The sequence below is a fragment of the Rhinichthys klamathensis genome, unplaced genomic scaffold (assembly GCF_029890125.1).
Source record: "Rhinichthys klamathensis goyatoka isolate OS25496 unplaced genomic scaffold, OSU_Roscu_1.1 h1tg000011l_1, whole genome shotgun sequence".
NCBI lineage: Eukaryota > Metazoa > Chordata > Actinopteri > Cypriniformes > Leuciscidae > Rhinichthys > Rhinichthys klamathensis.
Window position 1 is genome coordinate 14624739 of NW_026606564.1, and position 15587 is coordinate 14640325.

Here is a 15587-nt window from a genome sequence, read left to right on the forward strand (position 1 = left end):
GCCAATGGTCTTCCCCACTACACGAGGCCGAAAACCCAAACGCCAGTTTCCGTATGAGCCCCAAAATCCGGATCCTTCCTTGACACTGAGACCCGAGGAAAAGTTCAGGAGAGATGTTTTCCTCCCACTAGTGGACTCTGCCATTACAGGCACTAGTGAGCGCTTCAAGTTGATGGAGACATGTCATGGTCTGTTTGGTTTCATTTAGAGTAGAGAGGAAATGAAAAGGGCCGTAGAAAGTTACACCCTCAAAGAAAGCTGCGCAAATATAGAAAAAACCCTCGATGATGTGGACGCTGAGGACCTTGTGCGCGAGAGCTTGGCTGCTGTCACTGCCGTGCCAGCAAAAGAAACCACTGGACTGCAGATTTTGAGCTACATTTACAGAAACAATTTAGTTGAACTGTATCCAAACCTCAGCATTGCTCTCCGACTCATGATGATAGTGCCTGTGACTGTAGCGAGCGGAGAGAGGAGTTTCTCTCGCTTGAAGCTAATAAAAACTAGGGCTGTCAACTTTAGTCGTTTAGTCGACTAATCGGTCGATGCCCTCTTGGTCGACTGACATTCTCATTGGTCGACCAGTTGCATAATTTTTTATTTTTTTTACCAATAGAAAGAAATTTTCATTGATTTACTCCTTGATATTTATTCCTTTATAAGCAGTTATATATTACTGTATTCTAAATATAATTAGCCTATGTTTTATCCCCAACTTTAAATGCTTTAATTTAGGCTATTTTGTAACAGCACCACAGTTTAGCGCACCACGTAAAACACTCGGGAACTGCACCTGTGTCTGGCTGCACTGCTTCTTCGCGCTCAGTAAGGAATATAGGTAGCTTTGCTGTATTCATTCAGTAAGAACGCTACTTGTTTTGGCTTTAGTCGACAAAATGTCCGAGAAATCTAAATCTTTTGTCTGGCTGCATTTTACAAAAAAAGACGACAAGACTGTGGAGTGCAAGCTAAAGCTAACTTACCATAGCTCAACGACCAATATGGGCTATCACCTAAAAGCGGTAAGCGAGATATACACGTGTCAGGCAGCTTGCTATGTCTAAAACGCCTAGATCGGCTGGACAAAAGTTAACCCATAGCTTTGAAAGTAAAGAAGAATATACAGTCTGTATAAACGAGAGCTTTTGTTAGGATTTTTCATTATTTGGCAGTTTTAGCAGTTATATTTTTTGTAGCGTGTGGTGTGGTCAGGTGCGCGATTGTGACTGTCACACAGACCTAGGACAGAGCTCCTCACTTTGCAGTTAAAAAATCACTTAATTTTCAAAGAATTGTATTATTATTATAGTTTTATGTATTATTGATGTTTTTTCGTTGTTGTTTTATAAATGCTCTATGACTGATCGTTGCACAGGACAGGACTTTGGTCGACTAAGGATATCTTTGGTTGACTACAGCCCTAATAAAAACACACCTGAGGTCAACAATGCTTCAAGAGCGGCTGTCGGCTCTCGCTCAGATTTCAATTGAGCACGAGGTGACAAAATCGCTGGACAAAGATGAACTTATCAGGGCATTCTCAGCACTCAAACACAGTGTCGCCGGAAATCGCCCACTCCCCATTGAAATGAATGGTATCGTGTCGCTTTGTCGCTTGTAGTGTGAACGGGGTTTTACCATAGACTGTAAAAAAATACATGTCCATGACGTCACCCGTATGTTTCTGAAGAGCGTTTTTGAAGCCTAAAGTGGGCAGGGCCGGCCGTCGCCACCTTGGCAGCACGTCACCTCTCGTCACTCAAATGGCCAAAGAGGCGGGACGTGGGTGGAGCTGAGGTGCTAATGCTATATGCTACTGGCCTCGCACCTAAAGTGACAGCTGATTGAAGAAGTAAAGCCAATAGTTAAAGTTCATGTTTTTGCCCTTCGAAATACTATAAAAGACGTAACTAAAAGTGAGACTATGGGCCCTATTTTAACGATCTGAAACGCAAGTATCAAGTGCGAAGCGCAAGTAACTTTGTGGGCGGGTTTTGGGCAGTGAAAGACAGAGAAGTGACATTGTATGGGGATGGGAGAAACCCACCCAAATCAGCGTCGGTTAACCCTTTCACGCGTACGATCACACCGGTGTGATCAGTCTTGGCTGGTCCCTGGAGCGTACGATCACACTGGTGTGATTAGAACGGTCAGTGCATCACGTGATCAACTGCTAAATTCAAATGTGCTTTCGCGCGTTGGCTGGCGCTGAGCCAGAGACAGACGCCCTCAGTGCTGTGATATATATCACAACTATTGAGTGTTTTCAACCACATAATGTTTATTTTAGGTTTCAGTCATTTAAATACACATAAGTACTAGCAAAACAATGATTTTGAGTTTGTAAAATGCACACTGATGTCTATGGAAGCGGCAATAATAATCCTTTCCATTATAATAAGACGACACGTTTTATTCATATCAGATACACATTGTGTAAGTAGCTTTACATTTGACCTGATTCTTCTCCCAGTTCACCGGCCACTTACTTTCATGTATTTCGTGAGAAGTGGAGGAATTGACGTGTTGTAAATCCAACAGATCCGATTCTCTGAACTGTAAAACAAACTAAAATGGCGCCGCCCATTGTGCATACAGCTCAACTAACGCGATCGTTATAAAGATGTTTAAACAACAAAACCCATCCACTTGCACATATTTGACAATCAGAATATCAGTGTTTCATGCTATTGCTAATACATTTGTGAAAAGGAAAAATGACATAAAAGCAGATCATCATTCATTCAGCGCTGTGTTGTGGTTGCGCTGTGTCAGAGGATGGGTACATGGTGGCCATAAAGGGATGGACATGGTCAGAAACAATGCTCAGGTAGGCCGTGGCATTTAAACGATGCCCAATTGGCACGAAGGGGCCCAAAGTGTGCCAAGAAACCATCCCCCACACCATTACACCACCACCACCAGCCTGCACAGTGGTAACAAGGCATGATGGATCCATGTCCTGTTTACGCCAAATTCTGACTCTACCATCTGAATGTCTCAACAGAAATCGAGACTCATCAGACCAGGCAACATTTTCCCAGTCTTCAACTGTCCAATTTTGGTGAGCTCTTGCAAATTGTAGCCTCTTTTTCCTATTTGTAGTGGAGATGAGTGGTACCCGGTGGGGTCTTCTGCTGTTGTAGCACATCCGCCTCAAGGTTGTGCGTGTTGTGGCTTCACAAATGCTTTGCTGCATACCTCGGTTGTAACAAGTGGTTATTTCAGTCAAAGTTGCTCTTCTATCAGCTTGAATCAGTCGGCCCATTCTCCTCTGACCTCTAGCATCAACAAGGCATTTTCGCCCACAGGACTGCTGCATACTGGATGTTTTTCCCTTTTCACACCATTCTTTGTAAACCCTAGAAATGGTTGTGCGTGAAAATTCCAGTAACTGAGCAGATTGTTAAATACTCAGACCGGCCCGTCTGGCACCAACAACCATGCCACGCTCAAAATTGCTTAAATCACCTTTCTTTCCCATTCTGACTTTCAGTTTGGAGTTCAGGAGATTGTATTGACCAGGACTACACCCCTAAATGCATTGAAGCAACTGCCATTTGATTGGTTGATTAGATAATTGCATTAATGAGAAATTGAACAGGTGTTCCTAATAATCCTTTAGGTGAGTGTATGTGAAGATGTAAAAAAATACACTGCTTACAATTTGATTGAACCAGGAGGAGATTAAGAGCTAGAGGGGTAATGTTTTTGAAGAAGTTTGGGATGAAAGACAAAAGTGTAGTTCAACCAGATGAGTGTGCACCAAAGAGACACTTGCTGGATAAGTACCAAAAGTATGACTTGATGGTGTGAAATGCATAAAAAAAATGTCATCAACATTACCTTGGACAATCAAGCGAGGGGTGCTTGGTAGCATTACCGTCCTTTCAATGTCAGTGGCTATGGCACACACCTGGAAATATAGAATAAGAAAATAATAAGACTGTTAACATATCTTGTACCCATAGATTTCTCTTTTTTTTTTAGTCAATACACATTTTGTAAAGCTTAGACTGTGATCATGGGTTATGTAGGAAGTACTCTGTACACTCACCAAGAACTTCAGCTATCACTATAAGGAACACCTGTACACCTGCTTATTCATGCAATTATCCAATCAGCCAATCATGTGGCAGCACTGTATACTATAAAATCACAAAGATACAGGTCAGGAGCTTCAGTTAATGTATAACTTATGTGATGCATGCAGTCATAGTAATAAGGAAAATAATCTCAAAGGAATGTTTCCAACACCTCGTGGAATCCATGCCATGACCATTGGCTGTTTTGAGAACAAAGGGTGACCGTAACCAGTATAAGTATGGTGTTCCTAATAGAGTGATTGGTGAGTGTATGTCTACACATTAAAAAACAATCCTAATGTGAGAGTTAAAATAAACTTACATCAACATCAAGCACAATGGCATCTTTGGACTCTTTGAAGTACGCCATCAGGAGGAGAAGAACACATGCAGCCTTGTCTGAAGCCTTGGGTTCAAAATAAGCCAGAACATCTTTCACCCCTTGATGACCGTTGACGTCTTGGCAGGACTTCATAATGGTGTTGCATTTGTTATCCAGGGCCTCTCGAAACTTCACAAGGATGGAGACATCAGTCAAAAGACTGAAGTGGGAAAAAATGGTGAAAAATGGATGCCATTCCTCCTAAACCACTGCAATGGCTGGTGCAGGCATACTGTTCAGATAGCGGCGCTGAATGACGTAGGTCTTCTCCATCAGAGGTTCAACTCTCTCAGCACCACTCATGCCTTCCTCTGAGTAGATGTTGAGGAGATGACTTTTGATGCCATCCAATGACGCCTCTGTTTCACCTGGCGGAATTTCTGCAGGACACCACCTGACACAGCCATACTGATCCACAGGGCCTCTTGCCATGCCTCTATTTTCCTCTGGTACCTCACTGCGTGGCCTTCTCTTTCTCTTTCTGCGTCATCTCACAAGAATATTGTTTCCGTTTTTATATTCCACCCTAGTTATAATTTGCTGCAAAAGAGAATAACAACCATCACTGTGGATGTCTCCATTTTTTGCAACATCAGCGAAACATTTCGGATGGCTCCTCACAATGCTTCGAACAACCTGATGACATATTGCTCTAGTTGGGTTACGATCATGCTCAAACATTTGATCCACCACTGCCTTCACCATATCTTTTCTATCTCCTGGTGATGGTCTTGTTTTATTCGTTATTGCCTGTTATATCGAATTGCCGCTGACATCCTATCCTAGTTGACTTGGAAGTCTGCATGCCATTGCCACGGTCTGCCAAGCTGCAAACAGTGTCTTGAGTGCATGGGGAGCTTGATGGTATGGTGCAAGGAGTGCTTGAGGAGCTGGGGATGAAGGTTGGAGAGGGGACAGGAACCAGTTCCAAATCAACCTCTGCAAGGCCTACAATTGAAAGAACAGATTACATGGAGATGGAATGTATGTTAACTGGAGGGAAAAGACACTGAATGTTAGAGAAAAGAAATAAATACATTTAACATTAACATTTATACATATTAATTGTTTCTTTTTAGTAAGTATGTATCTGTAAATCTTTTGTTTTGTTTTCTTTTGAGTGATTGATATTACTTTTTAATTGAAACATATAGATTATTGAACTTAATTTGTATCTAATATAATTTTAATATAATTGTCCATATTATGTCTACTTTTATGTGACACACCCTGACATGTAATGTCTTTATTGTACAGCACCCTGAGCTGCATTTTTTGTATATAGGGTGATATATAAATAAGGTTGTTGTTGTTGTGGGTCCATGAAAACATTTTTAATTTGAAGGAATGCAATGGTCTAATAAAGTTTGGGAACTACCGCACTAGACCAACAAATCGGTAGCTGAAAATAGTCCCCAACAACTTCCTCCCTTTGTGTAATGTTTGATTAAAAAACAACAACTCTTTACCCATAAACATCTGCCCACACAAAGGTAGTGAGGTCAGAAAGTATTAAGAGACTGACACATTGCAAAGTTTGGGGATTTTCTAGAATTAATAAGAAAATTGTGAAATATTGCTGGCCTTTAGAAACATTCTTTTGAACCATAGTATTATCGTTTATTCAACGTTTCATCGGAGAGTATGAAAATGCAGTTACCTTGAAATCCGTTCAGTAATTTTCGACACTGAATAGGTCTAAGGTATCTCTCTAGATCCTTTTCTTGTACCAAAACAAGGTCTTCCTTGTTTTAAACACCAAGCTCTTGTGAAGTCAGAGTTTCTTCAGAGAGACCCGGTAAGAATGATAACACCACAACACCAAACCACTTTCATTTCTTGATCCATTTTCTGAAGAGAGAAAGAGTTAGTGCAGACATACAAACAATCCCATTTTTCAATTTACAATGGTTTTATACATCCCAGTCTTAATCAGATTGCCATCGAGAATCAGGTAATTCAAGGGCAGAAGATTGTTGAATGAAACTGTGTTGTTTAAACTGCATCTACAACTTTTCCGATATTTCAAACAATAATCAGGATTTCAAATACTCTCTCCCTTTGCACTGTATACTAACTAGAAGGGTAACACAATTCACCTATATAGAAAACACATTTAGTCGGCACAAAAGTAGCTCAAGCTAATGACAAAAAGAGGGTATGAATTGGCTCTGTGTAATGAACCAGGACTTTTAAGCAGCAGAAAACAGTTGAAGGTTGAATTTAGTAAAGACAGGGAAAGCCATTTATATTTTTGTTCTATATCATTTGTGTTTCTACCACACCTAAAATCTCTGGGAACCTAAACCTTTACTATGTGATGAGTAACAGAATAACTTTAAGCTTAAATTATTTACAACTTTGAAATCCCTACAGGTTCCTCCCATCACTGTGATAAATACATGCATTGGTGAACATTTGTTAGTGGAAGAAAAGTATACGCACTTTAAAACGTTATTAAAAAGTACACCAAAGTTTACATCTTGAATATGCGTTTTTACCTCACAAGCTTGCTCCACTCTTCAAATCTATTCCAGCCACTTCTGTCACATGCCAGCTCAAACTGCCTCTGGAAAAGAATGGTGGAGAGCAATTAGTAATACATCATACATTTTGTATGATGGAAGAGGATAATAGTCTAGCAAATCATCTTGCTTGATGCAAACATAATCTTCTTGGGCTGTTCCTAATTCACAATAGACACCGATGTCACTCAGCTTCACAAAAGTATGTTTCTGAGTTACAAAGTGCACAGACTCATTGAGAGCAATGATGAGATACATTTTTCCAAAAGAAAGTTCTCCATCAGTAATCTCAAGCAAAACAAACATCCCCTTTCGGTAAATGGTGCCTTTCACTGTGACGTCATTGCAAGCTATTGCAGACTGTGACTCAAAATGTTGACCAACTACAGATGCCCTGATCCTGTCGTTGTAATCACTCACATAAAACTCTGTACCCTTTTCAACATTCACAGCTGAAGGGAAGAGACTGCCTGCACTTATGTAGGCTTGGAATAACTCTTTCTGCAAGTGTTTTGCAAAGATTCTTAAAGTTGTGCAATTTTCTGGCACACTGCTTGAAGATGTTTTCTCTCGAAACGTAACGTCCACAGGCGTATAAGTGGACCAAAGTGAAGAATAAGCTCTGGGTAATGGCACAAATAGTAATGCTTGGGTTTTAATGGACTTTCAGGGAAACGTGTTTGGCGACTTAAGACATATTCTTCAATGAGGACTTTCAGATATGCCACTTGACCTGCTGTAATAGCTGGTGCACAAACAAGCTCAACAATCTCCCTCAGCTGCAGAACAAGTTGCCATACTTCATTATCAGAAGGATTTTTAATTCTGTCACCCACAAAAAGAGGTAGCAACCGAAGAAAGCTCCAATTCTGCACTGCCTGTCCACTTAATATTTCACTCCTAGGGGACATGTCTGCTGGTTTGCTGCTGGCATCATTTCCTTGATACTTGAATTGGTTTTTACATGTGTTTAATTGTACGTAGGTAAAGTGATTCTCTTGAACCAAGGTGACCAACAAACAAAGCAAGGTCATAAGACACAATACCCTCAAACAAGTCGTGCCCCAGACATGGTGGGAGCCCTGGCTGGCAAACATGAAAATAATTAAGCTTGTTAAAAGGAGAGTCCATTTTGATGCTGCATTCGGAGACAGTAGCACTGGTATTTAAACTTTGCAAATGACTTTGATAGGATTGTGCAGTTCTTGAAGTCCCCAACCCGATCACACTAAATGCGTCTCTATAGCACGCAGTGTGTTTATCGTGTAATTTATACGCGAAAATGAGTTTTTACGTGCATATGATACGCATGGGTTGGTTAGGGTAGGTTTAGTAGTGGTGTGGGGTGCGTGTGTATTATACGTTTGGGTAGAATTAGTGGTGTGGGGTGCGTGTGTATTACACGCAAATGAACTGCGTATCAAATGCACGCAAAAACTGCGTATCATATGCACGTAAAAACTCATTTTCGCATATAAATTGCACGATAATACACAATGCGTGCTATAGAGACGCATTTACGTGAGAACAGGCTGAAGTCCCACATGTGTGAGGTTCGTTGAGAAATGCACTTCTGTCTATCTCACAGTAGCGGAAGAAATATTTTGCCCAACTGAAATTTTCGACAAAACCCCCAATACCATGTGACCCCAGGTTGTCTCCTGAAATGGCGACTAAAGCTCCTTTCACAACCATGCCATTGTTTGTCAAGATTTCTTTCTCCTCTAGAAGTTTGAGGTCTCTGATCAATGGTTCAAAAACCTTGTTCATGCCAAAGTATTTGAAATATTTCTCCTTACATAGGAGGACAAGCTGCATGTGATCTGTTGTAGATCTATTGTGAAGCAAAATATCTGTCAAGGTCATGTAGACAGCTAAAATCTTGTGTTTTTTCTTTCCTGAACCAAGTGGGTTCACAATCTCAAAGGCATCTTGGTATAGGATCACCCCCAACAGATGATGGCTGTGTTTTCAACAGCTGATTGCCTTTAAATCCCCCTCCATCTCTCACTGAATGATATTTCCTGTAGCTGGCTGAAAATGTGTGGACACATACTGTTCTCTTTAAGATTCACTTTTGAACAGTGTGGCCAGTGTCTCATGTATAGGAATATACTGGGCAAAGCACTCCTTACCATCTTCATCACTGCCTAACCTAAAAGGCACAAGCTCAACATAGCTGAAACTGTTTTTAAAAACACTTTTACTTTTTTGGTCTGTGCTCAAAATGTCTCGTTACACATCCTAAGAAGATCTTCCCCGTTGATTTCATCAATGATGTCGCTTATAGTGGCCTCTTGGATTCCAAGTTCTTTCAGTTTCTCCCTTAGAATCATAAGTGAATGTGATAGGCAAATTTCATGGGCATTTTTAAAGTCCTCAATGATTGTCTGTATGGTACTGGCTGGTAGTAACAACTTGCCCTGTAATTTTAGATACAGAAGGGCAATGTTTTGCAAGTAGAGAGTTTCATCCACAGCAAATGGCCCTTCTGGCTCAATACCATCCACAACAGAACTATCAGAACATGGCTGACTAGGCAGACTACAACTGGGGACAGCACGATCGGACAAGCCTAACATGGTGTGATCTAGATCTGTATGTTTTCTTGAAAAATGTGAGGCTAAAGTGGACGCAACTGTAAACCTGCAATCACAACCTCTGACTGGGCATATGGTTTCTGAGCCTTCCTGTATCTGTGACTTCAAATGTTTGATTAAGGAGCATTAAGTTGTCACATGTAACCATACAAAACTGAGCCACACATTTCAAGGGTGTTTCAAATTGCCTGCAAGGTTGCACAGATGATCCAAGCCCTTTATGCTCTCTGTACATATGAGTTTTCAAAATATTTGCTTTGCGATACACCCGTGAGCATTCAGGCACACCGCAATGGTACATAGTTAGGAGCATTGCTATGCAGCTTTGAGTGCTGAATAAACTCAATGACAGTCTCAGATACATGCTCACACAAACTGACTTTACAGTTGAACAGTGTGTTCTATTAAGCTGAAAGGGATTTAAAACTAGAAATCCTGTTATTTTTTATATGGCCTACAGATTGCCTTAACAACACCAAAGTCCATATTTGGATCACAAACGGATATCAATTACCACTGAACCATGTAAAAAGTAACAAATATATACACATTAGTTAAATCTGAAAATATGTGATCTAACCATAGACAGTATATAAAAGGATCTAACGTTACACTGGTTGCCAACCTTAAAATTTAAATGTGTGTGACATTGGCTAGAAAGCTACTTTACTACTACCTGTCACTCACAAATGGCTCACATGATTCAAACACAATAACACACCAAAAAAGTTTAAACCCCAATACTTACAAGCTGTATCTTACAGCTACAAATCAGTGCTAGTTATTCGGACTGTCTAACTAAGTTAAAGCTGCTGTAGGTAACTTTTGAAAAAATGTATTTGCTAAAACTGTCATTATGTCCTGACAGTAGGATATGAGACAGATAATCTGTGTAAAAATCAAGCTCCTCTGGCTCATCCTAGTGGTCCTATTGCCATTTGCAAAAAATACATAATGATTTGAGGACCAAGTTTGTAGTCAAAGAATGGGCAGGCCATAGTCAATGTAAAGCATGTTATTGACGTTTAGTCCCTATTAGTGAATGTGCCATATAACTTTTTATCCGCTGTTATCGGTGGCCCTGTTTACTAGCCTGCGCGTTCACGACAGGCTCCGCTGTGGAGGGAGTGCTGCAGCGCAGCAGAGAGCAAGGGGGTGGGACCTATGCTTGTTCAAATGTTCAGGCTAAGTCAACGTTTTCTCAAAACTCCCTACTGCAGCTTTAATGAATTTCAAAAACAAATACAGGTCCTTCTAAAAAAATTTGCATATTGTGATAAAGTTCATTATTTTCCATAATGTAATGATAAAAATTAACTTTCATATATTTTAGATTCATTGCACACCAACTTAAATATTTCAGGTCTTTCATTGTTTTAATACTGATGATTTTGGCATACAGCTCATGAAAACCCAAAATTCTTGTCTCAAAAAATTAGCATATCATGAAAAGGGTCTCTAAACGAGCTATTAACCTAATCATCTGAATCAACTAATTAACTCTAAACACCTGCAAAAGATTCCTGAGGCTTTTAAAAACTCCCAGCCTGTTTCATTACTCAAAACCGCAATCATGGGTAAGACTGCCGACCTGACTGCTGTCCAGAAGGCCATCATTGACACCCTCAAGCAAGAGGGTAAGACAGAAAGAAATTTCTGAACAAATAGGCTGTTCCCAGAGTGCTGTATCAAGGCACCTCAGTGGGAAGTCTGTGGGAAGGAAAAAGTGTGGCAAAAAAACGCTGCACAACGAGAAGAGGTGACCGGACCCTGAGGAAGATTGTGGAGAAGGACCGATTCCAGACCTTGGGGGACCTGCGGAAGCAGTGGACTGAGTCTGGAGTAGAAATATTCCAGAGCCACCATGCACAGGCGTGTGCAGGAAATGGGCTACAGGTGCCGCATTCCCCAGGTCAAGCCACCTTTGAACCAGAAACAGCGGCAGAAGCGCCTGACCTGGGCTACAGAGAAGCAGCACTGGACTGTTGCTCAGTTTTGCATGTCATTCGGAAATCAAGGTGCCAGAGTCTGGAGGAAGACTGGGGAGAAGGAAATGCCAAAATGCCTGAAGTCCAGTGTCAAGTACCCACAGTCAGTGATGGTCTGGGGTGCCATGTCAGCTGCTGGTGTTGGTCCACTGTGTTTTATCAAGGGCAGGGTCAATGCAGCTAGCTATCAGGAGATTTTGGAGCACTTCATGCTTCCATCTGCTGAAAAGCTTTAGGGAGATGAAGATTTCATTTTTCAGCACGACCTGGCACCTGCTCACAGTGCCAAAACCACTGGTAAATGGTTTACTGACCATGGTATTACTGTGCTCAATTGGCCTGCCAACTCTCCTGACCTGAACCCCATAGAGAATCTGTGGGATATTGTGAAGAGAAAGTTGAGAGACACAAGACCCAACACTCTGGATGAGCTTAAGGCCGCTATCGAAGCATCCTGGGCCTCCATAACACCTCAGCAGTGCCACAGGCTGATTGCCTCCATGCCACGCCGCATTGAAGCAGTCATTTCTGCAAAAGGATTCCCGACCAAGTATTGACAATTGAGTGCATAACTGAACATAATTATTTGAAGGTTGACTTTTTTTTTTGTATTAAAAACACTTCTTTTGTTGGTCGGATGAAATATGCTAATTTTTTGAGACAGGAATTTTGGGTTTTCACGAGCTGTATGCCAAAATCATCAGTATTAAAACAATAAAAGACCTGAAATATTTCAGTTGGTGTGCAATGAATCTAAAATATATGAAAGTTTAATTTTTATCATTACATTATGGAAAATAATGACCTTTATCACAATATGCTAATTTTTTGAGAAGGACCTGTATGAGTGCTGCTTGGTCTAACAGCGGGTGGAATTTTCCACAGACAAGACTGTTGATTTAACTTCCATCATAAAATCGACTTGCGTTGTTACTTTTACAGTTGACAAGATAGGCAACGGCTGCTCTATATCAAACCCAGCACGGGAGAAAATTAGAAGGTTGTCAACGTCAACGTTAAATTGGAAGTGTCTACAACTTAGCTAGAAAGCTAACTTAAGTTACTTCACCACCCTGTAATGTTAACGTTAGTCTTGTCACCACCACTGTAAGGTAACATTAGCTAAAAAATACAATTACTGTCAAAAAAGGAATTAACCCCAGTACTTACAAAACGTCTATTTTACAGCAACAAATCACTCCTAGTTCTTCAGACTGTCAAGGTAAGCTAATGAATTTTCAAAAACAAACATGAGTGCCACTTTGTCTAACAGCAGGAAAAGTGTTACCCCGGGACAGCATGCTCACCTGAAGGCTCACCGAGACCTCACCTGAAGACGTGCTCAAGCTTAAAGGGATACTCCACCCAAAAATTAAAATTCTGTCATCATTTACTCACCCTCAAGTTGTTGCAAACCTGTATGAGTTCAGGGTTTCCGCGGGGTTGTAAAAGGTAGTAAATTAAATTATGCCAAATTAAGGCCAGTAAAAAGTAGTAAACGTCATCTGACAAGGTAGTACATTTTCGAAGCCCTATCTAACTGGGTCTATATGGTTTTCAATTAGGGTAACTTACGTGTGCAGGCCTATTTCCTTACTAAACTTCCATGAATTTATTTTTATTTTGAGTCGGACCCAAAGACAGAGAAAAGAAAGGTCGGGCAAAGAAAGCTTGAACCACCCAACGTGCAAGTTTTCGGACCTCTGGCTGGAGGATGCTCGGTTAAAAGACTGGCTTAGGCCAGTAGTTGGAAACAGTCGAGAAGCTTTTTGCAACGTTTGCAAGAAAACGATAAATATTACTTGGATGGGGGTGAAGGCGGTTAATTCCCACAGGGAGTCTACTAGCCACAAAGCCAGGATGCGGGGAGGACGTAACACCCAGCTACCACTGTCGCTGTTTTGCGCTGGACCAACGGCTACATCGACGCCATCAACCTCCACTGCTCCCTCAACCTTGCCTGCTCGCTCCTCGCAGTCCACTGCCAGTAATCCCACCACCAGCATACAGACGATCTGCACCACCACCGTTACGCTACAGGCTGAAGTACTATGGTGTTTAGTTTTGGCAGTGAAAAACCACTCGTTCAAGTCCAATGATGGCAAAGGAGAGCTGTTTAGCATGATGTTCCCGGATTCCCAAATCGCATGCTTTGGCCAAAGACAAGACCAGCTACATAATCAAATTTGGCATCGCCCCCTATTTTAAGAAGCAACTGGTAGAAGCTATAAATCATGCCGGACCATACGTACTTATGTTTGATGAGAGTCTGAATGAATCGTCAAAGAAAGAACAAATGGACATACACATTCGTTTTTTGGAGGATGGCTGTGTCAGCTCGAGGTATTTTGGCTCACAATTTCTGGGACATGGAAGAGCTGAGGATCTGTTGCAGCACATAAAGGAAGTTTATTTTTATATACTTATTGGTTAGGGGCAGTGTTGGGCAGTAGCGGCATTCAAAACAGCGCCGTTACTAGTTTACCTACATTTCTCAGTAGCGTCGCTATTTTCTACATCAATAGCTTTTCAGAAGTGAAACTATTTTACTGATTAAGTAACATGGTAGCATTCACAGAAGCTACATTTCCCAGCAGAGTTTCTGCTGTGGTCTAGGCTGAAGCCGTAACCATGGTGATGACAGACGCTGCTGCGGGGTAGCTGGGGAGCGTGCACAGGAGACAGCGGTGAGAAAGCAGGGGGAGAGAGTGTTCATATAGTGAATCTTATCAGACTTCAGGAAAACTCTTTCCCTAAATTCACCTTCAACGTCATTTTTTTTTTTTTTTTGCCAGGCTGCTACTGTTTGGAGCAGGTCTTAATTTTGCTCCTGTGGGTTGAACCACGTTAACGTTAGTGATCTTATACAAAGTCTCCTCCCAATGTGCCCTAAATGAAGTATACATCCAAACAGTGTGGCTCTTCTACAATATACACTCTTCCCGTTTTTGTAATTGGCTATGTGAGGATGTTTTTGTTGGTTTGTGTTGCCATGGTTTTGTAGCAGTTAAAGCATTGAGAACAGTTTAATAAGCTATCTTGACATTTTTGCCTATTAGTTTGTCTTACAGTTTTATTGATCACTAGATGGCTTGGAGTGAAATTAGTTCAATGTTTTAATAAAGTAGCTTTGATGTAGTTATGTGATGGACTTTACATTTTATTGTAGCTTAGCTTGCTACATTTGCTATATTTCGTTTGGTGGGTAGCTTTCATTTAGTGATTGATGGAGAGTAACTTATAGATTAGCTTAATACATTTTTCCAAGTTGCTTGCCCAACACTGGCCAGGGGACATTGTTTGCATTTGAACAGTTTCATGGATTTGATCATTTTATTCATTTAGCCTACTTCTGAATTCTGTAACACAATGTTGGAAAAATGTATATATATGGTAATTAAAAAGTGTTATAGTTTGGCAAAGCAGTCCTTGAGATAAGCATAATATCTATCTCTTTCAAATGTATTTTTAACATCTTACTTACGTTTTACATTAGGATAATAAAGCTAAATGTTTAATTTGAAGCATACTGTATACAGTTTTACTGTCGGTCTGTATATTGAATGTGGTTTACTTAATCAATAAATGTTATTTAAACAAAACTTTCTTCTGTGTGATAATTCACAGGAATGTGTTGCTCAGCTCAACATGAGGCGGCTCCTCTCTGTGGGAATGGATTATTAAATTGTGATTAAATATGTTATTAATTCATTTTGGAAAGATATTTTATGTCTTTACTTGTCACTTTTCTTAACACTGCTACAGTTGAAGTTTGAAGCCGTGTTGGTAGTAAAAATATTGTGATGGTAGTAAAATAGGTGGTAAAAAGGTAGTAAATTCAATTTAAGAATCTCTGTATAAACCCTGGAGTTTCTTTCTTCTGATGAACACAAAGGAAGATATTTTGAAGAACGATTGGAACTTTGGCACCATTGACTTCCATAGTATTTTTTTTTGTCTACTATGGAAGTCAATGGTGCCAAACAACTGTTTGGTTCCAATCGTTC

At 40.6% G+C, this 15587-nt stretch overlaps 2 protein-coding genes across 2 annotated transcripts in view; one reads left to right on the forward strand and one right to left on the reverse strand.

The window, feature by feature from the left end:
• The window catches only part of abcf3 (ATP-binding cassette, sub-family F (GCN20), member 3), a 172627-nt gene that overhangs the window by 80103 nt on the left and 76937 nt on the right, over nt 1-15587 (forward strand). The window lies entirely within an intron of this gene.
• On the reverse strand, nt 1413-13703 carry LOC130095976 (uncharacterized). Its single transcript, XM_056262590.1, is given in 7 exon segments — nt 1413-1420; nt 3847-3916; nt 4408-5220; nt 5223-5318; nt 5321-5415; nt 6128-6296; nt 13383-13703. Coding segments are annotated over 7 exon segments (1572 nt in total).